The sequence below is a fragment of the Cyclopterus lumpus genome, chromosome 1 (genome assembly GCF_009769545.1).
Source record: "Cyclopterus lumpus isolate fCycLum1 chromosome 1, fCycLum1.pri, whole genome shotgun sequence".
Lineage (NCBI taxonomy): Eukaryota > Metazoa > Chordata > Actinopteri > Perciformes > Cyclopteridae > Cyclopterus > Cyclopterus lumpus.
Window position 1 is genome coordinate 9,922,782 of NC_046966.1, and position 26,088 is coordinate 9,948,869.

At 40.0% G+C, this 26,088-nt stretch overlaps 2 protein-coding genes across 2 annotated transcripts; both read right to left on the minus strand.

The window, feature by feature from the left end:
* Positions 1 to 488: 488 nt before the first annotated feature.
* asf1bb (anti-silencing function 1Bb histone chaperone) lies at positions 489 to 5,721 on the minus strand. Its single transcript, XM_034529869.1, has 4 exons — positions 5,382 to 5,721; positions 3,596 to 3,711; positions 3,206 to 3,382; positions 489 to 1,590 (listed from the first exon to the last, which is right to left on the minus strand). The coding sequence occupies exons 1-4, from the start codon at positions 5,488 to 5,490 to the stop codon at positions 1,393 to 1,395; spliced, it is 600 nt and encodes a 199-aa protein (XP_034385760.1). The 5' UTR covers positions 5,491 to 5,721; the 3' UTR covers positions 489 to 1,392.
* A 1,571-nt stretch (positions 5,722 to 7,292) lies between these two features.
* On the minus strand, positions 7,293 to 25,582 carry LOC117745115 (complement C3-like). Its single transcript, XM_034553235.1, has 43 exons — positions 25,506 to 25,582; positions 23,469 to 23,664; positions 23,032 to 23,194; positions 22,808 to 22,893; positions 22,392 to 22,480; positions 21,375 to 21,457; positions 21,053 to 21,140; positions 20,818 to 20,920; positions 20,485 to 20,605; positions 20,154 to 20,269; positions 19,221 to 19,367; positions 18,895 to 18,994; positions 18,701 to 18,795; positions 18,399 to 18,590; positions 18,086 to 18,241; positions 17,625 to 17,754; positions 17,232 to 17,300; positions 16,609 to 16,809; positions 16,395 to 16,515; positions 16,193 to 16,281; positions 15,951 to 16,090; positions 15,510 to 15,722; positions 15,250 to 15,313; positions 15,061 to 15,150; positions 14,456 to 14,662; positions 14,081 to 14,156; positions 13,787 to 13,946; positions 13,563 to 13,658; positions 12,568 to 12,718; positions 12,122 to 12,207; positions 11,723 to 11,800; positions 11,491 to 11,646; positions 11,303 to 11,365; positions 11,061 to 11,150; positions 10,903 to 10,943; positions 10,651 to 10,741; positions 10,150 to 10,239; positions 9,958 to 10,060; positions 9,738 to 9,827; positions 8,759 to 8,851; positions 8,558 to 8,641; positions 7,660 to 7,804; positions 7,293 to 7,434 (listed from the first exon to the last, which is right to left on the minus strand). The coding sequence occupies exons 1-43, from the start codon at positions 25,580 to 25,582 to the stop codon at positions 7,293 to 7,295; spliced, it is 4,971 nt and encodes a 1,656-aa protein (XP_034409126.1).
* Between the last annotated feature and the right edge of the window lie 506 nt (positions 25,583 to 26,088).

The following is a 26,088-nucleotide window of genomic DNA, read 5'->3' on the forward strand; positions in this document are numbered from 1 at the left end:
TAAAAGAGACACATTTGCATCAAATTCACATATTCAAAGTACCAAACGTGAAGGTATACATTGTGCAGAACAGCTCATCCCAGGAAAAAAAAACATTGGATTCTGATTAATGATGAGCTCTAATGTGTACATCACCTTAACGTTGCAGCTGGTTAAAGTGCAGTTAAACAGTGTAGACATGCACAAAGCAGACCGAGGTATAACAGATGGAAGGACGGAGGAGCTGGTCCCTTCAACCAAGAGATGAAATGGGTGAGAGCAGACAGTCCCCTCCCGTTGTGCTGCAGTTGCCAAGCAACATGAGGCTAGAGTGAAAATGGTGGCGTGATGCTGCTGCATTTTATGAATGAAATTGGAAAAAGAAAGGAGCCAGGGGAGGGGAGGGGAAAGAGTGGGCCAACACACAGTTTTGCTAGTGTGCTTCCTTCCTCACTGGTCAATAGGGAAAGCAGCTGTGTAATTAAGATGTGGCGATTACCAGAGAGTAGCACTAGGTCCACAAAACAAACTTTATTAAGCCCATCACAACCCCCATTGTTACAAATACTGGAGGCAGAGAATATATATAGTAAGTACAAAAAGAAAATGTGCCTTCTCATCTTGAAGACAATATGAGCACTGAGAAAACATTATTTACAGAAAACCTAAACCTTAACTGCAATCCAGAAACCATGTCTTCATCTCCTTTTCCTACATGTTTTGTGCATCATTAGAGACAGACATTTAACTGAACTGGGGCCGATTATCGGGATAACTTTAAAACTTGCAAACACAAGGTTGTACTCCGCATAAGCTATCTAGCCAACAGTAAATACAGCTAGTTCTTGCAACAGGCCCCTGAACATGACCCACATTTCAAACCCAACATTTCTGTCCACTGGCACTCTTACTCCAGATGCTACACATTTACATGACACAATTTCACAACAATTAAATGCTTTACTATAAACAGCAAGTGCTACATACAGAGCACTGCCCATATCTTTGATCCATGCTCAGAAGACACAATGAACAGCACAGTATGGATACCAAACAGGTGACCATTAGTGAATGTGTATGACTTGCAAATCTCAGGGCTGTGAGGATATGGCCGTCTTAAAATCGCCCCACCCTGAGGACTCAAAACTTTATCTGGCTCAGCTTTGACATTGTCTAAGACAGAGATATATTAAAATAAGGCAAAGCTGGTTGTGCAGGCCTGTATGTGGCGAAAGAGAGCACAAGAGACAAAATCAGTTTGTAACAATGCCAGATACATCCCATTTGTGTATGCTGTATAAAAATAATGTCCTTGATACATCCTTGGCCTTCTTGTCCAAATGTGTGTTTGCAATGTGGTTGAGTGTACAGATAAGAACAACCTCTTGTCCATTATCTTAATCTGATGATTTTTTACATGCAGTCCATGGAGTTGTCTGGCATCAGTCCAAGAGGTGGCATCTTTCCTGGTATACAGGACGGTGGGAGCATGCCGCTGATGTTGGGGGACGGGTCGACATTTTCGCAGTCCTCCATCTTGTCTGCCGAGCCCTCCCAGTTGATATGGAAGCGGGTGACTCGGGGGTTGGAAGCCAAAATATTCCTCAGGAGCTAAGAGAATAAAAGTAACATTGGTGAAATGTCAAAACTCCTGTCTGTGGTGGAGATGTCCTGACTTTTAGTTTTTATCAAAGCTTTTCTGAATGGAACTAAACAGCATCTTTCGATTAGGCCCTCCAGTCCTGTTAAACACTCAACTGTATGCCTCTCGTTCTGGATGCAGGCTTTCCAGAAAAGTGTGGTCTCTCAAACCGAGATAACCGAAATGGCATCCCATGGATTATTTTTCTCAGATTTATAAAAAGCTTCTGCACAGCTTCAGAAGACATTATACAACCGTTTTTCAAAAGTTGAGTGGATCCATGTCAGGTGAATACAAGAAGGTACCGTTTCCATGTAGAGTATAGATTGCACAGAGAGTGTAGTGTGTAAGGTGTTCTGCTTGGGCAGTTGAACAAATGCTGGTTGGGTTTATATTTTGGCCGATTATTGACATTCTATTTAGCTAATTCAATGGTCTGCTTCTGATGAATAAATGAGATGTGTTGCTCAGCGAGCCGAGAGAGACTAAAACAGAGTTGGTGATTACGAACAAGACCGTTTGTGTGAGTTCTATTTTGTGTTGAGTTTGAATGAAATGTGTGTTTTACGATGAGTTAAGCCAGTTAGGCCAGTGAGAGAGAAAAACTTAGACACAATGGATTTTTCTGTTAATGATATAGGAATTTTTAAAATATATTTCCAGCCTTGACAATCTTACAAGTTAATTTTGTTAATTAAACTAAGGAACTAGTCACTCAAACACATCCATCAGCTGAAACCAAAAGGTGTGGGAGCACAAACACACCTGTGCAAATGTATCAGCAATCGACTGTTGTTGGGCTGTTGGAAAATTGTAACAGAGTCGTCTTCAAATTGCTATTTTGTAGTGATGCACTGATTAATCGGTCGAACATTGGTATCAGCCATCTACCAAACTGTTATTTTAAACATTGGTATCGACACACAATTTCATAACCGATGCATCTCTATTACTTTGTTTGACAAACGGTACAAAACATAAGAAAATTCAAGAAAAGACAAATAATAAATAAAATAATATATATATTATACTTTCTTAATTATACTGTTGCCTGTAACTTAAATTTTAGGTCACCTGAGGGCAGTAGAAAACAGTGCATGTTTCAACAGACTTATCGTTTCTAAGTAGGGCCTAGGAACTGTACCATATCTTAAAAAATATCTGTAGCATTGTGTTAATTTATAAAAATGAAATAAATCTAATTTAATTACATTTTTTAAACACAGATCAGTTGTGATTCAGTCCAGTAAAAAGAAGAAAAGAAACGCAAGGCACTCTTGTAGGGCTGCTAGTTGATTAGTCAACTAAGATATATTTCGACAATTAGTTTATTTCATGTTTTTTTTGGCATGCTGAATGACTTCCAAACATACCTCTTGTAAACACAATATTTAAATTGGTGATTCTTTACAGATCCGTCAAAAAAAAAAAAAATGTATTAGTTGACAAAATTGTGTTAGTCGATTTAGAATTCCTTCTGTCGAGAACAGCCCTATACCATCCATAAAAAGATAGGAAAAATCACTCATTTTTATGCTACTACGCATAACAGAAATGAACGACAGTCTTCTCTGAGTGTGTTACCTGAGTGTAGTCTGGTTTGAGGGGTGGGTTTTCCCGTAGTTCAGGGTCTGTGTATTCATTGTTGACATAGTAACCAATGCGGATGAACTCCTGTCCACGGTAGGTGCAGGTTATAAGGACAACAGTCACTCCTACAGCGTCACTCTCTGGAATCAGCCCTGTGTTAGGAGCATCAGCCTGAGGGGGCAGACAGGAACCCAACAAGGAAGAAATCAGATCAAAGTAAACCACAGTAATCATGTTACTAATGCAGCATCGAAAAAAAACAAAGGACCAAACTAGGGAAATCAAATACATTTACCCCGGTTTCTTTTTCAGTCCAAGTATTCAATGGCTTCTGTGGTCTAGCTGTATGAGAGGAGAGGTAACATGTGACCACAGCTTACTGACCTGAAACACAAACATGTGTCTGCCAGCCGGTACCGGGCCAACTAGAACAGAGTCCAGAACCTGGTCGTATTCCTCGCTCTCAGCTGAACCCACATAGATGATCTTCCACTCCAGATCTGATATCACATACACACAACAGAGACATACAATGCATTTCTGTTTGTAAGGAATTTGAGTTACACATATTATTGATGTTGATTACTGTGCACAAGCTCTATTTCTAGACACTACGCTTGGACGTTTCAAAACAAGCAAGCTTTTTATACATAGGTGAAAAGCAGAGTTTTGAGCTGATATTGGTATCTTCCATTTCCCTACGTGTACTGGCTGATGTGGTTACCTTAGCCGCTGTTGAGTCTTTTTAAGCTGAAATGACGAATATTGTAAAACAGAACTTGTCTATGAAATAATTTATTCTTGCAAGAAGAGGCAGTTATAAAGGAGTCTTTAGAAATTAAAAAAGGAATACTAGGTCAACGTGTTCACAAGACATACAGATGTATACATCCTGCCCTTAACATATGGAACCTGTCCCCATAAGTACTTCATTACTTAACAGGTGGTACTTTATTACTTAACAAAAGAAGAGGATGTTTATACTACTTAGGCAGCTGCTGCATGACCCACGAGTCACCCTATGCAGGCAGTGATAGTATGCACAATAACAGCTTGTATACAAGTTCACTTAGATAAGATATAACACACTCATAATATATAATTGCCATTATACTGATTCAAATCAAATATATATATATATATATATATATATATATATATATATATATATATATATATACATATATATATATATACATATATATATATATATTTATTTTTTTCCTTGTTCAAATGCAAGAACAAAACAGCTTCCTCTACCTGTCTTAATCAAAATATAGCAGAAGCACATGCCGTTTTGTTGTAATATTGTGGCATATCAATTGACATTCCAATGTCACTGATGGCTAAATATAAACCGTAAAATATAATACGAAATTTCCCCCTGGGGATGAATAAAGTATATATCTATCTATAAAAAAAAGTGACATGAGTCGACGCTGACAGTATGCACTGTCATTAGTGGATCCATAGACAATTGATTTTATTTACTCTTAAAACACTAATAACCACAACAATAAATGGTGTTCCCTTCAACAATGTTCTAAAATGAATTAAGTTACAAAGGACACCATTACATATGTTATTAATTTAGTTACATGGGGCACCATTATCTGTTATTAATTTAGCTACACAGGGCACCATTATCTGTTATTAATTTAGTTGCATAGGGCACCATTACATATCTTATTGGTATACAGCTCTACAGTTAAAGACACCAGAAGCTATTCTCGGCTGGCATTCCGTGCTACTGCTTTCCTGTTGTTTCTGCCCAGTTCGCGGCAACTCGTTAAGCTTTTCCGTTGCTACAGTAACATAACGTGATCAACCAATCAGCTTCCCGGGAAAATCTCCACAGAACGTCCACGAACCAATCAGTGCAGGCAGGAGGCGGGGCGCTGACCATAAACGCGCCAGCGCCAATTTTCAACAACTTGTCAAATGAAAAATCACTATCCAGCAACAAAAACGGCTAATATTCTGGTATATCGTCGAGCAACACAGCATGCTTGTCATTTACTGACGAAGCACCTCATCTACCCTCCTCAAAGTATAAGTTACCATAGAGGCAGAATGAAGAAACGTAGTTAGCTAGTACCCATAGCTAACATATAACAAAGAATAATGTAGCTGGCATTACACGTTAAGGTTAGCTGAAAACTATACCCACCTTCCGGCAAATCCTCCATGCATTCAAACGTTATTTCAAACTGAAAGGGATTTCCAAACGGGCTCGGGTTGTCCAGCACAGCAACGTTTAACACTTGTACCTTGGCCATAGCGGTATCTTCTGAGGCACCACGACCTAGAAAATGGATTTGCTCTTTTCTTACTTGAACAAAGTTTAAAGAGTTACTCGCTGCTTTAATGTCGCAGTGTTCCCTTGTTAGCTGTTCTCCAAAGCTTTGACGTTGGCTGTCCTCAAGACTGTCAGTTAAAGTCTGATTCTTTTCTTCTCTGAGAACACCAACATGACCTGGTGGCTGCGCTACCGGAAGTACGTCACCCTCTTCTTCTTCGAGGACTTTATTTCCGACATCTGGCTACAGGCTGCTGCCGCCCAATGTTCATTTGTTAAACAACAGATCAAAATCAATAGTTCGGATTATATTTTCTAACAGTTAGTGAGGTTAGAAAATACAAATAGACTGGACGGGTACATTATTATCTAGGTGTCTTAATATTGTTGCCAGTGGTTTTACAGTGGCCTGAAACTGCTGCATGCACCTATACTCCTACTTAAAAGTCCTTGTTCAACTTTATTATACAGTAAAAAGTAAAGTGATGACATACGTTTACATTTAAAAAAAAAAGTGATTCATTAGGTATTCATTCATAAACACTGCTTTTTAATAAAGCGTGGCACCCCTATGACACAGTGTGAGAAAGGTGGTATAGGACCTCATAAACTCTACCGTTTTGGTAGAACTTTTACAGCTCGCGAATGGCACTCACTCGCACAGTTTTCTGTGATTTCACTCTCCCTGAGTGTGGCAGCGGGGTGTGGCTAGGCTCGGCTGCAGAGTGGGTGGAGCGGGGGGGTGTTTCAGGGAACAGTGTCATGAGGTGTAAATGAGCCTCAGCTGGGATCAATTGTGTTTTATATTCCATATAAGAACAGGAGTAGCTGGAGAGGGGAGGAAGAGCGGGTAGCGGAGACCCGGATAGGTCGCTACCAGAAGCGTGACAAATAAATAAAGACTGTTACTGCCCTCACAATTGTGTGTGTTGCCTCTTTGGTGCCTGTCCGAGCCTCGAACCTGTTACACTGAGTCACATAACTAAATTTTTAATGTATGAAAAATATTTTAAAACTGGCATCTCTCTGTGTTTATTTCCCCTCAGACTGACTGGGTTGTCCTATTTCATAGTTGCTGGTTTGATAGGCACTTCAGATAGCCAATCTATGAGCACACATATTGAAAAAGGGATTTTTTCAGTGAGTGTGCTCCTTTTATTATTATACAGACATTTATTTGCTGATTTTTGTCATTGAATGTGACCGGTAAATGTAGTATCTTTAGGTTTCTTTATTAGTTGGACAAATCCAGAAATTCGAAGATGTATGTATGTATTTAATTTGGCTCTTTTCAAAGTTAAAAAGTAGGCAGAAAATCTCACAATAAACACATTTTACCGCATTTGTTTTATCCAAGATTTATTAAAACGGCAAGTTACAGTTATGGGGTTGTTGCGAACATAGAGTCAGAAACTGTGACTTCCCCACAGGTTGCTTAGCAACTTTACGGTAAGTACAATTAAGCAATATTATAACGAGCAGCTGGTTGTTATATATTCTGAATCACAATAGTTTGCAATTTGTTTCTTTCTTCATTGTTTCACTTTCTATGCATCACTGACTCACTCAACATAATCAAACTTTATTAAACTTCTACTTAAAGTTGAACTTATGAATATTTACCATAACCAACATAACAGTAATCACTTTAATCTGTAAAGAAGACACATGATAAGTATTGACACCATTCTCTTTGAATCAATACAGTGCAATATTGTAGGCCCTTATATTCCAGGGGGAAGTTTTAGATAATAAAAAACATTTTTATTTCTTTTAGTTTCACTACTGCAGACATCCAAAGATTTCATACTGCTGGACCATCTCCTCAATTTCAAAATAGGGCCTTCTGTAATCATCCGTTTGACCCTCTGCATCTGTGGGCCAATACTCAATCCAGGTTCTCTCTCCAAGTATATATTGATACCTGAGGAGAACAGAGGGAAAATGCATTGGTTATTCAAGTGAACAGCTATATCTGTAATACACTGGAGCACAACATGAAAAGGCCTCCCCTCTGTCTTTACGTTAAATGACTGTCAATAGCCACAGCAACAAGAAACAAGAAAGGCTCACTTGATTTAGTAATAGAAAGCAGTAAAATCATGTAAATACACAAACCACACACATTCACACAAAGAACCAAACTTACGATTGTGCTTGATCATCTCTGTGAATATCTTTGGATGCTCCCATGATAAGGTATTCTTTGCCCTTTATCAGATCTAGCGACTCTCTGCAGTGCGGATAACTGAGGAATGTGCGCAGTTTCTTCAGAGGACCCACATCAAAGCTTCCTGTAATTCAAATATAAGAGAACATAACAAAGGTAAGGATTACATGAATAGCTAAAGGTGCAATACAACACATTAGTGATGTATTCTCACATATTCCAGTGGAATCATGCTTCATAAAATAGTTGGACATACGCTTATTTGATTTCTTGTAAAGACTTAGATTGATACTTCTATTGATACCACTCTCATGTTGTTGACGACAGCCGGCTAACTTAGCTTAGCATAAAGACTAGAAACTGTTAGTCTGGCTCTGTACAAAGTTAACAAAATCTACCTACTAGCACCTTGAATATTCTCTATCAATACAAAAAATGATTGCATATGATTCCAGTGTGTAGCAATTAGGGGAATGAATTGGCAGAAATGTCATGAAATATTATTGATATACTTTCTTCAGAGTATAATCACCTAAAACTAAGAATTGTGTTTTGTTACCTTCGAATTAATGTTTACATATATCTACAAAGAGAGCAGGTCCTCTTCATTGAGACCGCGATGTTGCACCACCATGTTTCTACAGTAGTCCAGAACGGACAAACCAGATCCAGATGGAGCCGTTTGTCTCGGCCACCCTAGTTCTCCTTCACGCTTGACACACACAAACGTTTTCGGGTGGTTGCAATCTGCAACCTGTGCCGGAATAAAACTTCCTGGAGTGTCCGCATGCAAGCTAATTTGGGTGGTACCAGTCATTTCATCCAACTCTCTGACAAAAAGCAAATATGCACATGTCCCAAAATGATGAATACCCACCTTCTTTGATGACTTTCACTACCCGCATTGTGTAAACATCTGTGGACACCTCGGCCGTAAACCCTTCCATCATCACTTTGTACACTGAGGACAGACAAGTTGCCGACTGTTAGCGGAGTTGTTTACTTACTAATCTCTCACTCACACTAACATAAATGTGTTGTATAAAAGTGCTATATGAATGCAGTCACGCTCACTTACCAAAATCTATTTTATTGGTCACTTCAGTCTCGCAGACCTTAGCTTTGCGCTGATCATTGCTGACTTTGTCCTTCTTCTGCATACTGCAGTTCTCTGGAAAAACACAATGCACAAAGTAAAAAACACGATTGATGACCCTATAAAATAAACACATGTGAAAGTGAGAGGAAGAGTGAAGCTGGACCTAAATCATAAATTAAGTAGTTCTTCAGCTGCTCTGATCCTTACAATCTGGTGATTTACTGTAAACCAGCATTCATTTTGGAAGCTATTTTATATTTAGTCTTATTCAGCATTCACATGGAATCAGGGAGACCGTAGACGCATATGGACGGCACTGGAAAAACAAACCAACAGTCAGACGATATATGTTGCTATGGTGATGGAATATAATATATTAAATAAAAGTATTTCATGTAATTATTCTAGTAATGCATGTAGTTATATAATGCAGCTTTCTTTTAATATTCTATTGGAAACTTGAACAACTATGTCCTTCCCATGAGGAAACTACACAACATCTGATGGTAAATTCCGTCCCAAATGAGGTCAAAAAGTACAAATGTTTTATCGTTGGACGGCAATACCGTCGGCCGTTACCGTTGACGGTATTCTCTGCCGGCCTCACCTACATTTATTGTCCTGCTCTCATCCACTAAAAGGATATCTACCATGTGCCTGATGGCATGTGAATGCATCTGTCACATTTTAGGCAGTTTCATCCTTCATAGTTTTAGTCAACGAAAAGTCATTACATTTTAGTAAACTTTTAGTCAAAACGTTTTTTTCTCTTGATTTTGTCAGCTATATTTAATTTATTCTTTTTAAATTTAAATCAAACTTATTCCCAAACATATTTTATTTGAGCATTATCCAATGAAAAACCCAGATTAAGATGATTAATAATGCAGCTCAGTCCGGTCGCACCATTATGCCAGTGTGTGAGACAGAGAGAGTAGCTGGGCATCATCCTGTTTACCTTCAGCACATGTGCATTCATCATTTCTACAGAGCCGCATTAGTTTTCCATCTATCCTCTCTGGATGGTAGTATTTCAGACAACGTGTTTCTGCAATGGAGAAGAAAGATATTTGAAAAGGAGTTTGTGGTAGCTGCAGTACATCAGAACATTTACATTAAATACTTTGAAAATGTAATATTGACTGCTTAGCCACAGTGTTGTCTACTCTGAGACTCACGGTCATAGTATTCATAGACAGACACAGTAGCTGGTTGAAGGACGCCCACATCCACATCCCGTCTGACCCTAAAAGTGATCTCTTCGGGGTATTCGTGAGAAACCTGTGGACAAAGGTAAGATGGAGATAAACACACACAAAACAAGGTAGAGGGGAACAAAATGAACCATGCAGGAAGCAGTGATGTTGTACCTTGTCCAGGTAGATGATGAGTGAGCCTTTTTCCGACAGGACTGTGTTCATCTCATATTTCGAAATGATGGGAGCATGTCCTTGGGACAACTACACGCACGCACACACACACACACACACACACACACACACACACACACACACACACACACACACACACACACACACACACACACACACACACACACACACACACACACACACACACACACACACACACACACACACACACACACACACACACACACACACACACACACACACACACACACACACACACACACACACACACACACACACACACACACACACACACACACACACACACACACACACACACACACACACACACACACACACACACACACACACACACACACACACACACACACACAGAGATATTGTCAGACAACTTTCTAAACCATAAAAAACTATGATTTTCTCATAATAAACACAGCTTGTGAATTGTATGAGGGTAAACATGTATCTGCCAGTTCTTACTAGGTCCAGGTCCTTTTGTTCTACCACGAAGCCAGTTAGCAACCCAATATCCAAGATTGACATGGATGCATCCCTGTCCTTGTTCTTATACCTGCACAAAGAATACAAAAATAATTACTTAATAATGATATTTAATAATAACGGCATAAAGGAGATGGAGAGAAATAGTTATGTTAATTATGTTTTTAAAAGTTCTGTATATAGCCATGTTACTGTAACATTGGTCAGTATGACATCTTATTGTATACTCACAAAACCTCTATTTTCAGTTTGTACATCTTCTCATCCGATCCCTCTGCAGGAGCAAAAGTATTTCAGTATTTTGTTTATTCGTTTCTCATAAGGTAAGGAACTTGGCAGAAACACATTGGTAAAATGACAGCAAATAAACAGAAAGAGAAAGAGTGCACCACATTACCTTGGGTGAGCTTCACAGTCATGTCAAACATCGTACAGTCACTCTCCTTTTCTTTAGGCAGAGCGTAATACAGAGACACCATCTGTCACATAGATAAAAGTGTATTGTAAAATGTGATAAACTAATAGAAATGTGTCTTCAAAATAAAGTCCACACAAAGGTTCAAAATGTATTTGGTCATATCTGAGATTCTAAAAGGACAAATCAACAATCAACAGATGATAAAACTCTTACTTTCAACGTTGCTTCTCCAGAGCCGGTGGCAGTCACTTTCACATTCTGATTTATATCATTGATCTGTGGGAATTTAAATATGCACACAAACACTCAGAGAGTTGGGGATCAGCAGAATGAACCTACAGGAAACAACAGGAGTGATGATATTAATGAGCCACAGAGAGTTTGTCTGTGTGTCTTCTCACTTTAGATGTTCTGGTGGAGTAGTGGTTGTTCATGTTGAAGTTGTACTTGTCCGGCCTCGACCTGCCCGGCAACAAGATGTCCACATTCAGATCATACTCTGGTTCTTTAGCACTGGCCCAGTACTCTGCTACTGCCTGGTACACTATCATGGTAGCCTAGACAGAAAACAAGACTTAGAAAAAAAAAAACATTGGATGGAGGTATCAAGATGCAGAGAGAGGTCAGTGTTACCTGAGTTGATCCATAGCCTCCGCCAACCTTCTGCTGCTCGTTGAACCATCTCACGACAGGTCTGGCTTTTTCAAAGTTCTTTATTAACAGAAGGAACGTAAATGGTTGACATTTCCTGTGGTCTGCGGTTGCATATAGACTTTATAAAATGTATTACAGTTATATTTTAGATTGTAACCTGCCAGTTCTACCCACAGAGCTTCTAAATCAGTGTTTCCTATTATGGCACAGCTTTTGAAACCAACATTTCAAAGCATTCACATTACCAAGACACACATTTCATAGACTTTTGTTTCCAACCCTGTAAGCTTTTATTGAGGCAACATGGATGGTAACTGAGTGGTATGTTTTTTGTAGCATAACATCCTGGTGAAACCCTCACAAGTGGGACAGGCTCACCTTGGCCTTGACCAGAGCAAGAAGAGCATAAGCTGTGGCCTCCAGAGTGTAAACATGTCCCTTAGGCGTCGGCCAGTGGGATGACTCTGAGGAAGGTGCACACAAATAACGTTTTATTACAATGCTGTACATGGAACAAGCTTAATTCACTGATAATTTTAAAATAATAATAAATAATACCTAGTTTCAGAATATTTATAGAAATACAATCAATAAGAGGAAAGTAAAATGTCCTCAATCAAACATTTTTTAACTAATATTTCTATCTTTCTACATAAGAGTCACTATATGGCTGAAATCTGAATGACAATCTTTGACATTTGGGTACTATTGTGTTGGTCAGGCTCTAATAAACTTATTATAGTAATTATTAGTAGACACTACAACACAACAACATATAATCTGTTTCTGAATATTAGTTTAAGAATATTGCTGTATGACGACACCTGGGGAAGCAAACTTATAGAGGATCTTCTCGTTCAGTTTTCCCTCATTGGCCAGGGCATATGACGTCATGGCAACAGCATATGGGTTGATGAGGTTGGGCAGACGCCTTTCCAGATAGGCCACTGCTTTGTCTACACTGCCTGGCAGACTCTGGACGAAAAGAAAAGAAAGGAAGGAGAAAGAAGAATGAGGAGCGAACAGTCGGATGACAGTAATGCATCCAGTTTGTTCAGGATGGTTGTCACATTTGATCCTGGGACATTAGCAGAGTCCCCCCGCCTCCCTCTCCTGTGTCTTATTAGCTCGACTGAGCCGCCCCCAGTCAGTTACTATTTGAGTGTGGGTCTAATGCTCCATGGAAATGCCAAACCAAGGGTTGGCAGGCAATGTTGCCATTTTGAATGTGTCACATGCTTCAAAATAATTATTTGACCACAATTGAGCATTAGATGAACCCCTCCATTCGAACAGAAATTGCTGAAACAGGTATTTTTAGTCATTCTAAAACTAAAAACACAAGAGCAAAGCTATAAGGAATGGATTACATTATTCTGTTTGTATGTGTATTCGAACGAAACAAGTCTGATTGAACATTTTTCCTTTCCATACTTATAATGCAAGGACTATAGCTCTACATTGCAATACAATATCCTCCTCAACCAACTCACAGAGCTATAGCTAAAATGGGTATTCAATTACAGTTGACCGAATCTGCCAGTGGCTAGAAATGCACACTGGATTTGTCAACCTCTGTGAGAAATGAAGAGCCTGAGTGTTTTGAATAGTAAACTTGCCCCTGTCATTACTGTAAACTGCATGTGCCGTGCACGAACGGAAAGCGTGATCGGAGTCGCAACAGTAAAGAGAGGCGGGACTTTGCAAATGGTGCATTGCTTTATCGTCAGAAAGCGTTGTTTCGTTCATCACTAGAATCTGAAATTGAAGAAATAAAAGCAGTGAAATGAAAAGCATCGTATAGAGATGAGGTACTTACATTAACAGTGGCGGAACATAATGTGCGTGACTCCTGCAAGGCAATGAGGCAGAAGGCCGTCATGGAGGCATCTGTATCGGCGCCAAGCACATCCCCCTACACATGCACGGACACAAACGTGTTGATTTATATAAGGGATTAGCAAGTGACGTGGAATTGTTTCCATCATGTTATTTTGTAGCACTTTGATGAAGAATTGATGATATTTAAACCAGTTCACACACAATCATCTCTCCGTGGATAATCTTTCCAATTTCTGTAAACATGCCGTCGGGTTGCTGCGTGTTGAGAATCAGAAACTTCACAGAGTCACAGATGTCTTCGCTTTTCACCGCCACCAGACTGTTGGCCATGGCAAACACCTTGGTAACATAGGCTGTCAGCCTTAGAGAGGAGAGGAGACATTTAGTTTCCTTCATTTGCACATGAAATACGCCCTTGTCACAGTCAGAATCTAGGTTAAAGGAGGATGTGGAAACATTTGTATGCATGAGTTCTTGGATATTTGAAAGCCTCACCAGGTGCTACTTGGGCGATGGAGAAACGCAGCGTAAGACGCATCCTTTTTCCGGTAAGTAAGCTCCCTCTGGTAGCCTGGACACAAACAAGAACACACAACCAGTTTGAGGAGCCCTGTTACATTTTTCTCCTGTTATAGTTGCATCTTTTAAATGATTCTGCTGGCATAGGCTTTTATTTGTATTTCAACTTATATGGTATTACATTCAGACCATCACTACTCAATGTCTCTTGGGTCTGTGGGGCAGTGGTAACATGTATTGCTGTCTGTCATACTTTTTTTCTTTTTAATACCACTTCTTCAATGCCAGAAACTTAAAAATTGCACACAGAGGGGCATCAACAAGGTTCCTTGTATCTGTGCCAACACCTACCGGTCTTGATGTGTTGGAGGGCTTCATTACGTTTCTTAAAGCCCACACTTTCCCACTGGTTGGTCTTGTCCAAATAGGTTGCTGCAATGACAGGTAGAGTCATGCTGTACATGGTCTGCTCTCCACAGCCTGAGGGTTGGATGATCAGAGTACCCATAGAGTTTCCACTAACGGCGTTCTCCACCAATACAGAAACTTGTTCTCTCCCTGCATTCACACACACACACACACACACACACACACACACACACACACACACACACACACACACACACACACACACACACACACACACACACACACACACACACACACACACACACACACACACACACACACACACACACACACACACACACACACACACACACACACACACACACACACACACACACACACACACACACACACACACACACACACACACACACACACACACACACACACACACACACACACACACACACACACACACACACACACACACACACACACACACACACACAAAAGAAAGTTACAAATCAACACGAAGAAACATCTAAAGAAACATGCCACGGTGCCCCACAACCAGTGAGGAGGTGCCCAAATATGACATTGCAGCTCACCTGTCAGAGAGATCTGTGTGCTAGTCGGTGTGTTTGGAACCATATCTTTCTTAGGAATTGCACTGTTGACAGTTTCTTCTTGTGTACCCTCTGTAGGGATACACAGTAGGCAAGTTGGGGGATCAATTTGCAAGTGATAAAAACCCAATATTACCAAATTACTATGTAGCTATTTATGGGTAAACTCACCAACACCTTTAACAGAGGGGTTTAGAGTTACAATCATAGGAGATTTAACCAATACACCTTCAGGCTGGAAAAACAACAGTAAGGACAAACATTACAACTCACAACTATATTTTAGTGGTCTGCTGGTGTGGACAAAAACATGACTTGCTTGTTAAAATCTTCTCTTCAATTTGAAAAGGCTGTTACACATATGCATCAAGGTTAAACCCTAGAATGTGTGTTTCCCTATATGCTAACAGTGAGATTGCTGTTGCTCTTACCACCACCCGCAGCACCTTCATGATGCCATCATTGAGCGCCGAATCTTTAACAGCTGCTTTGACCTCAATGCGGTATTGCCCTTCTTTCATGGGAATGACAACGAATGGCACAGATCGAGTACTATCGGCCCCAACTCTGACCTCCTGACGATACTTCCCACGTTTAGAGGCTGCACTGCACACATTCTCCTCCTCAATCAGATCCACACGCACCTTGAAAACAGGACAAAGAAGGAGAAAGAGAGTGAAGTATGTGCAGCTGATCAAAGATGAAGAGCCCCATTGAGTGGAAAATAGGGGTCATCAATGCGTTATTTTGTTTCCTTTGGGATCAATCTGAACTTGAGAATAGTCATTAAAGACTAGAGTAAGGAGTTAACTGGATCTCTTTTTTTTGCCAATCCAATATTTACTGTTATTTTTGTTGGAACACAGACTTACGATGGCTCGTTCGGGGCTATAGTTGTGTAGGATTGCCCTAATTTCCAGCTGCTCTCCACGGACAGCAGAGTACGGCACCCGAAGATCAATGAAGAATTCCTTCCGGACAATTACCTCTAACGGATCGCCCACACAGATTCCTTTAAAATGATGAAAAGAAAGTGATGAATGAGAAAAAAATGGAGCGAGATAAGGTGTAAGGGGTGGGAGAGGTTTACAGATTGTAGTCCCTGAATCCTCACCGTGAGTTCTTGACAGACTAATGCCAGTGAACTGCCAGGTTGTGATTGAGTCTTGCAAAGGAACATTTCTCGAAAGTGATGTGGTCTCACTGAAACAAAGAAAAGGTTTAACACTTCGAGAGGTAAAGGGTAGCTTTAAGTCCCAGTTGTGTCAGTGTGAACCTATCAGTATATTTGGTGTGTGCATATTCTGTTGACTCACCAGTTAGGTGTTTGTTTCGGACAAGCAGGCAGTTTGACTTCTAACCACAGCCAACTTTCAGGGAACTTGGTGCGAGTAACAATTTCATTGCTGTCCATGTAACTGTTGTCATCCACCTCACCTAAAGAATCATTAACAAGGTTACTATTTTCATTCAGTATGACCATAAATAGAAACTCAGAGCTTCACAACATCCAGTGTCCCCGTCTCTTACTGCGAGCCAGTTGGAGGCTTTCCTCCTTCCTGTCAGCTCGCTGGGTTTCCATCTCCTTGCAGCAGTGCAGGAAGGCCGTGACACAAGCTTCACCATCAATGATGTACTTGCTGCGCCTCTCACACGTGTATGTGAGGAGGGTTTCCCTCATGCCATCTAAACAACACTCACGCTCCAGCTTGTTGTTTTTATATGGACTCACTGGGAACATAGAGGGTTGTGGAGGAGAGACAGAGGTAAGAAGATACATACCACCAAGTTAACTGGAAAGGCAAATTAGAAATATAAATTGTGCTTTTACTTTAGACCCTTGATTTGAAAAAAAGGTAAATTAAATAAACTAAAAACTAAATGAGACAGGGAGGTGGAAAACTGACAAGAAAGGACGGCTTCAGTACGGAAAAGTAGGAGCATGAAGAAATAGATTGACTTTTAACCCAAGAAAGTATAAGGTAAAACCAGTTTCAGCTCACTTTTATCTATCTACTAATACAAAGCATGGCAAAGACGAGAGCTGTGAAAGTCCACGAGACAAGCTGTCCAACGGCAAACATTGTGAGAAATGAGTGACTGAAGATGACTGGTGATGTGTTTATTGGGTAGTTCAGAGCTGTGTTTCTTACATAAGCTGGTTGTGGCTTCCATGATAGTAGAGGATCGTTTCCTCCTGCTGGGGGACGGACATTTTGATTCTGGAAACACAGACACAATTTTTAAACTTTAAACTTGATTTTGTGCTTGGAATTATGTGAAACCCTAAAAAGAGTGAGGTCATTAATCTGGGTGGACACGTGGATAGGGTGTCAAAATACTGAAAAGGGTGAGCAAGAAATATAATGCAGTTTGGTTTAAGATGCTGTTCTTCTATTGTCCACTAGATGCTAACTCTGAAAAAACACTTGACTTATGGCGATGAATAAATGTCTATCTGCTAATTTCTCCTAATCAAAGATATGTCATTGATACAATGTTAAAACCTGAAGACGGGTGTGTTCAGGGAAGTAAAGTAGTGTCACCTTGTCTGTAGGGTGTCCCAGAAGCCGTGTTGGACTCAAATATCAGCCCAGCATCGTAAAACACACTCATACTGTCCTTCCCTCCACCGGGTGTGCAGCCTGTGTCGTACTTCTCTACAATGTCCCACACCTGAGCAGGTCGGAAGTCACACACACACACGCACACACACACACACACACACACGGACACACACACACACAGAAAAGAACGTTACAAATCAACACGAAGAAACATGCCACGGTGCCCCACAACCAGTGAGGAGGTAATTTCTTTTCTAAAGAACAATGCAAATTTACAACAGTTTATTTTACAGGCACTATATCACATAACGTGCCCAAATATGACATTGCAGCTCACCTGTCAGAGAGATCTGTGTGCTAGTCAAAAGCTGTCAGACGTGAAACTTAACATGTGTGTAATTTAAATATAAAAAATATGAAATATGAAATAAAGAAATTGCCTTTTTCTGGGTGAGACGGTGCTTGTTGTTTAGGACGTAGACGCCTTTGTCAACTGCCACCAGCCCCACCGTGGCCCCTGGGTCTCCTGTGACCTTCAGACCAAATGTCCGGCGGGGCTCATAGGATGGATTGGGTCTTGAAGATTCAAGCTTGAGCTGAATTTGAAGGGGAGGTCAGTAAATGAGACACTTGCTAAAGCAGTTTCATACAGAAAAAATATGTCTGAGAAATTTGCAAATAACTTTATCAGCTTTTATGTGGGTGATTTGTTTGCCCACTTAAACTCTACTACATCAGTGTTGCGTGTCTCACCGAGCCCATGCAGGAGTCCTTGACATCCACCCAAACAGAGTCTGATACCACTTCATTGCTGTTTGTATGGTAGTAGGCTATGATGCGAAACGATGGCAGCATGTCTTTGGTAATAGGAACTATGAGGGAAATGAGAACTTGACCTTTGGTCCTGTAACGGTCATTTCTCACCAGCTGACCTCTGCTCAAGATCTAGGGACGCAGATTTGAACATCAGCACTTATCAGACATGAGTGTATGTTTTACACATGACAAAAGAGTAATATACATGCATACATGCACAGGTTTAAAACTGTTTTCACCAGATATGTGATGTCAGTGTCATGGTTTTCCTGTCGGTTGAGGTTGAGGTTAATTTTCATGTTGTCTCCTAGTTCCAGCACAGCCGTATCCACACCTGCAAAGGTGACATGTTGTGATAAAACACCCAAAATATGTAGTGCATGGTGCATATTCTTGCACAGCTAACCCAATGTTATTTCAGGAAGCCACTCACCTATGTGGATATAGTTATTGCTCTTTGTTTTATATGGGAGAGCTACCATGATGGCTGACGCTTGTCTCTCAGGGGTAATATCGGGATTATTGGTCATTGCCTGCAATTAAAGACACACACAGGTAAACACACACACACACACACACACACACACACACACACACACACACAGGTAAACACACACACACCAGAGTACCAAGTGTATCCTATCTCAACTTATCGTGGCTGCTAAATAGAATGACAAACAGACATTACACGGACAAAATAAATGTCACCATTCACACACACTGTACAGTAAATTAGCTGAAATTCAAAAAGAGACTTACAGTGATTTCCAGCCTTGGGATGTTTGACTCTGTATTGATGGTAAGCCTTGCCATGCCATTGGCTGCGGTTATGCCCTGCACCTGGCCTGGATCCACCACCACTTTCAAGCCTTTTGCTGGACTTTCGTCAGGATTCAAAACTTCAACCTGCCGTCAGAAACACAAACAACTGAACAAGCAGAAAACTGCCTTCTATTTGACCTCGATATTAGGTCCAAGGATCATGACTTAGTTTCTGTTGACCCAAACTGTTGATGGACAAATTGCTTCTTTCTGTTTATCAAAATCTGCCTTAACATCCCAATGAAAGTTTGACAAAATATTGATCTAATCAATAACAGTTATGAAGAGAGCATTAAGCAGCATGCGACTTGCACATTTACGACATACTCCCAACTGCCCTCTGTGTTTTCTGAGTCACTATGTTTCAGTAGTTTAATGTTTTCTGTAATGTGTTTTTATTTAGGTAGAAATATAGCCATTTAATAAAATGGATTTATTCCGAACATGTAACAAATAATAGGAAAAAAACACCAATAAATTAACAGTATTTATATACAGTTCATTATAAATAAACACATATTATATGTCCTAAAAGGAGCAGGCAGAAGTAGACATACGTATATGGTCCTACACCTTTCTATAACCTACATAATGAACTTAATATTTAACACATATACACATAACTAATCATCTTAATGTAAACAACAACAAATAATTTATATCTGTACTTTGCTTAATTTCTTCATCTAAACCATTCCATACATCCAGCCCACGTATTGAAATACAAATGCTCTCCTTAGTACGGACACGATGTGTTTTCTTTATTAAATGTTAAATCTCTGTCTGAGAACATTGTTTGTATGTTGCCCGGAAGTGCAAAGCCAAAAGCTGTATCGATGCTGTCAATGTAAATGTAAATAAATACTTTACCGTGATATCAAAGGACATTCCTGGTTTGAAATATTTTGGTGTTTTCTTGAAGTGAATGGTGTAAGGTGATGTGACAATCTGGATGTTTCTCAACTCTGCCTCCACCATTTCACTACCTGTGTGTTGATACAGAAACACAAACTGATTACAAGAGTATTTGAGAGTATTTTATTTTATTTATCTCCTGATATAGCTGATAGAAAAATTCTATCTTGATATCTTTATTTTCTATTCTCCTCTCGTTCCTTGTGGGGGATTCTCAGAAACAAATAATGGTGTTAGCTTTGATCAAACACTGAAACGGCACGAACAAATAATGTCTCTTTCTTACCGCTCTCCGTCAGCACACTGACGGCCACGAATATGGAAGTCCCCACCAGGTCGAGGATGTTTGGGAAAGTCTTTAAGATGTGCTCTCTCGTCAGACTGGCCACTCCATTACCTTCCCGGATCTAATGTGATTTAATATAGAAAGGCATCTTTAAATCCAGTATAGTGGGACAGTCAGTGAACACCTGGTTATATCTGAACATCCTAAATAAATAATCAATAGAAATGTAACAATTTAGACAACTTTACTGCAGCTGTATGAATAATAGGAAATTATGTTTTAGAGTCCTGCAAAACATAAAAAAATACAGCAAAAGTGTAAGAACGTGCTCACCTGCACTCTCTGAAGAGATTTTGGGAGGCTTTTCTTTTGACCTTCTTGCATAACTCCAAATACCACGTAGGCGTTCCCATCCACCACTTTACCAAACAGATACCTAAAGCCACAAGACAGGGACATCTTAAAGCGCTAACACAGCCTCTGGACAACACCCTTTATTTTTCCTCCTGCAATCAATCTGCCAATCAAACCTGGTCTCGCAAGCCACAAAACAAAAACCTTCACATACATAGCTTTGATGTTCACGATGAGCGCTGGACTGTCCACGTAGAAGAAGGGACTCCCAGGTGTCAGTTTAACCTCAAAACTGGGCAGCACTGCAAAGTGGAAAACATTGTATTGTGTGTCCAATCAGGTACAACAATTAGTGAATGTTGTAAGTTTTTATGGGTTTTAAATTTAAATGTATTTAACCAGGAAAAAGCCTCATTGAGAGTCCTGGCCAAGACAGCAAAAGCACATTTAACAAAGTTTCAGACATACAACATAAAACAGTGACAGACAATAAAAAATACAATACAGACAATAAATATAAATGCAGGTGGACTCACCGTATTCTTTGACCTCAAACTCTGCAGAATAACTCTGCTGTGGGCTGCTGTGGAAGCGTGTCACCACCTTCCACAGTCCAGGACTACACACACACACACACACACACACAATAATCATTTAAAGGCTGAAAGTAACACATGCGTGAAGTTATACATCCATATTGATATCTTACACACATTGAGATGTAGGCCTACGCAAAAGAGCTGCTGCACATAACTTGACATTCATATTACTGCCCTACAGCACTGACGTTTACAATAAAAAGGTTTTAAGATTTCAGGATTCAATGTATTTCTGTTTAACATTTAGAGCCTAAAAGATAAATTGATCTGCAGTTTAAAAGAATAGTTTAACATTAGTTAAGAGGGAAGGGTTAAATACGATTATCAACCACTCTCCTGTCTAACACTGGTAAAAATCATCTCATCTAAAAAACCCTCTGCCAAAAAACACAAGCTTTTTCCCAAAATGTAAAACTCTTGCTTTATGGCATTGAAATGTGTAATTTAAAGGCGGCTTTACTCTACCCTGATTTTTAGAGTAACCCTACATGTTCTATTTAAAAGCAAAGATGGCAGCTGCTGATACTCTGCCAGATAAGTTGACCTTTAGCTAGCAGGTCTAGTTGATCTTAGATGTTTAACTGCTGTCTCATTTAATTGCGTTATGTAATAAATTTGATACACCGAAATGTTGGTTTAAAAAATTATATTTTTTAATGATATATCACAGATACAGGATGGGTCAAACGTATCTAGATCTTGCTCTAGTAAAGATGAGCTGTACAAATCTTCCCAACAACCTTCAAAGAGATAAAGTGTAGTAACGACTCAGGGATACCATAAATCAATACCAACCAAGTTGAAGACATATTACTATCACAGCTATGACACTAACACAACATAAACATGTTATCGTTTATCCATGTGTATCCAAAGTGTAAATACACAACTTAATAACAAACTATATAAAATTGCAATGTGAAAAATGTAATTTAAATAAAATAAACTACTAACCTGACAATTTCAGCAAGTTGGAAATCTCCAGAGTGCATCCCTGATTTCAAAGACACTGGATCAAGTGTTAAAATGATGTCTTCAGGTGTCTAGAAATTAACAATATTCCATAACAATTAACAGAAAGTGGTAAGTTACCATTTAATTTAGTAAATCCATGCCCTATTTTATATATGTATTTTGACTAAAATCCACCATCCTGGTCAACGTCTACATTGACTACATACTGTATGATATTGACACTTTTTTCAGCTATTTCTAAAATGTTTTGGTCTCCCACTGAAGGAAAGTCTTTAATGTGCAAATCCACCACTAGAGGGAGACATGCATTTATTTTTATATTTATTATTATATTTTTATATTTATTCTATAATATCACATTAAAATCTGCGCTTATTATGGATAAATCACAATACCACAAACTCGATGGAAATAGAAGCATCAGCTTGGGTTCTCTCTACTGGCTCCATAGCAGGCGTCACTGCAAACATCCTGTAATGAACTGACCGAGAGAGAGAAAGAGGTTCATTTCGCTGTTGAGGGTTGAAGGACGGTGATTCTATTTTGGGTCATGTGACTGTTTCACCATTTTTCACTTCACTATAAATTGCCGTCAAATCAAACAATATGGAAACTTCACCTTTGCTGTTGGGGGTGTAGAGGGTCTTATCAGTCTGTATGAAGATGTACCCGGACTGAAAGGAGACCAAGACGACTTTCTCCAGCAGTCGGTCAGGAAACTGAGCTTGCAAGTACACGTACTGCTTCATGTTAGGGTCCTTACTGAAGTCTCCAGCAGGGATCTGAAACCAGTATGAAGAGACACTAGTGGTGCATCAGGAGGTGTGTGTGTGTGTGTGTGTGTGTGTGTGTGTGTGTGTGTGTGTGTGTGTGTGTGTGTGTGTGTGTGTGTGTGAGTGGGAGGGGGTGGGGGTGGGTGTGTGTGTGTGTGGGGGGGGGGGTCTTAATCATGTGCATTTCTGGATTCATTTATAGATCATTTGTGGCCGAGTTATTGAATGAAGCCAAGTAACAGTAACAGATCATTTACATATACAGTGACAGTGTTTAATTTACCAGTATCTGTCCAAGCTTCTGGAATTTATTTTCAGTGTTAAGTGTCACAGATGTGGTTGTCAGCCTTTTGTTTTTGGCTGGATGGTTCATCACACTGATATGGACGATGATGTCTGCTCCAGTGCAGTCTTGACACTCCACAAAGATTTGTTCTGCTGTACCTACACGCAACAGGTTGGGTGCAGACATCAACGTCCTGCAGAGAGGAAGATATGGAGTAATAATATTATGCTGTGGTTAGAAAACATTGTATTTATATGCATGTCAGGCACCATAAAACACACAACTGGAAAAGTGCCTCCAGTGCGGTGCAGATCTCCGCCTAGTGTGTCTCCCTCTCCCCTTACAAAGAAAGAAGAGTTTCAATCACACTCAATCGTCCTTCTATGTTCCCTTTAGAGTCACGATGGTGTCAAATATTTATAAAAAAGGGGACTTATTCATCTTGTATAGTGCCTACCTTTATTGGATCATAATGTATGACATGTGGTATGGAATTAATCTGCAGATGCTCCGGTTCAAAATTAGATAAACATCAGTTTTCAAGTCACGACAAAAGTCAAAATGTGACCTGCAAAAAGTGAGGCCTGTTTTTGGCCTGGCTGAATTCTGGAAATGCTGTTTGCTTCTGAAGCGGTCAGTGGTCACTTGCAGCCCTTAGTTACCGGTTAAGTGAGGAGATAGCGATATAAAAAGTCAATAAAATAGTTTTTTCAAAATTGTGAATCACTGTCACCATTTATGTGTGTGCTTGAGAAGGTTTTTTTTTTTTCATAAGAAAAAAAATCAGAAAAAATAAACGTGGTTTTGTGAGACAGACATGCTCTTCTCACCTCACACCTCAGGTTTATTTTGGCACCAAAGCCTTAGGTTGAGAACCACTGTCTTAGAGGCCGTGAGTAAAAGTTTCACTTCACCCAAATGTCAGATAAACAAATCTATTTGCCCAGATGAGGATCCTGACTTGACCCACAATGAGTGATCTATTGATTACTTTGATGAAGAGCCAGCACTGCACCAACAGAGCATTTCGTCATGACTCTGACTGGCATCGTTGTCCAAACTCTGAACCAAATTTAGGGCCAACTGACTGGAAGTCCACCGTACCTTGTGACACAAACGACAAACTGGACTAGAACTCCTCATTATGTCCTCAAAGGCTGCGGTCCATCAGGACCAAGACCTCACCCCAAAAGAACCGTTCTGTACAGCTGCAGTCAGGCACATCAACAAAGACCAGGACCCCACTCACTGACTCTGACATCACCAGGACTATAAACACCAGGACCCCACTCACTGACTCTGACTCTCACATCACCAGGACTATAAACACCAGGACCCCACTCACTGACTCTCACATCACCAGGACTATAAACACCAGGACCCCACTCACTGACTCTCACATCACCAGGACTATAAACACCAGGACCCCACTCACTGACTCTGACTCTCACATCACCAGGACTATAAACACCAGGACCCCACTCACTGACTCTGACTCTCACATCACCAGGACTATAAACACCAGGACCCCACTCACTGACTCTGACATCACCAGGACTATAAAGACCAGGACCCCACTCACTGACTCTGACTCTCACATCACCAGGACTATAAAGACCAGGACCCCACTCACTGACTCTGACTCTCACATCACCAGGACTATAAAGACCAGGACCCCACTCACTGTCTCTGACATCACCAGGACAACTTCAAACACCTTTGCTCATCTTTTCGTCCCTTATTAAAATACACCTGCCACTTTTATTTTAAAATATATACTTGTTCTAAAGTACTGTTATCTGTTTGATATTTACCATATGTATGTATTATTGCAAAATGTTTATATAATATTTTGTATTCTATGTTCATTGTTATGCACCTTTCACCGAGTCAAATTCCTTGTATGTTCAACGTATACTGGCAAAAAATAACACTTCCGATTCTGATGATCAAACGAACCGACTACATATTGTCGCTCTGTTCTGGGTGGAGTCATTCAAGCCCAGGGGAAGTGTGTAAGGCAGGTCTACTTACATTGGAACTCCATCAGCCAGAGAAGTCAGGGAGGCCAAGGCCACAGAGGCCACCAACCACAGCAGAGTCCTGCTCATCCTGAATGGTCTGCATTCAATGGAGACTGTAACTGCCCTGCACCCTCCTTTTATTCCCCCTCCACCCTCCTCCTGCACCTCCAATTCCAGTAACCAAGGATTTCTTCACACTTGTATAAACACAAGCTTCGGGTAAACTTTATCTCTGCTCTGAAGAAAAAGATAAACAGTAGAAAATCAATGAGGGTTTATATGTTCTAGACATGGAGTTAAAGTTCACTGCAACATTACAGCAACACAGCTTCAGTGTTTTATTTTTTATTTTCTTCTTTGGGACATTTTGAGTTCCTTCTAACTCTTGTTCTGGACCTGATGAATAATTGTCTTCTTCTAAAAAAAAAAAAAAAAAAAAAAAAAATATTGAACATTCACACAGACAACTACTCTGGTGAGAGTCGTATTCAGTAATTTCAAGGTATAATATCTGGCAGGGTTTTTAAGTAGTGTAGTGTCACGGGCTGTCGCTAGGACAGGCTAGCCTGGGGCGGTGCAAAGAGAGAGATGAA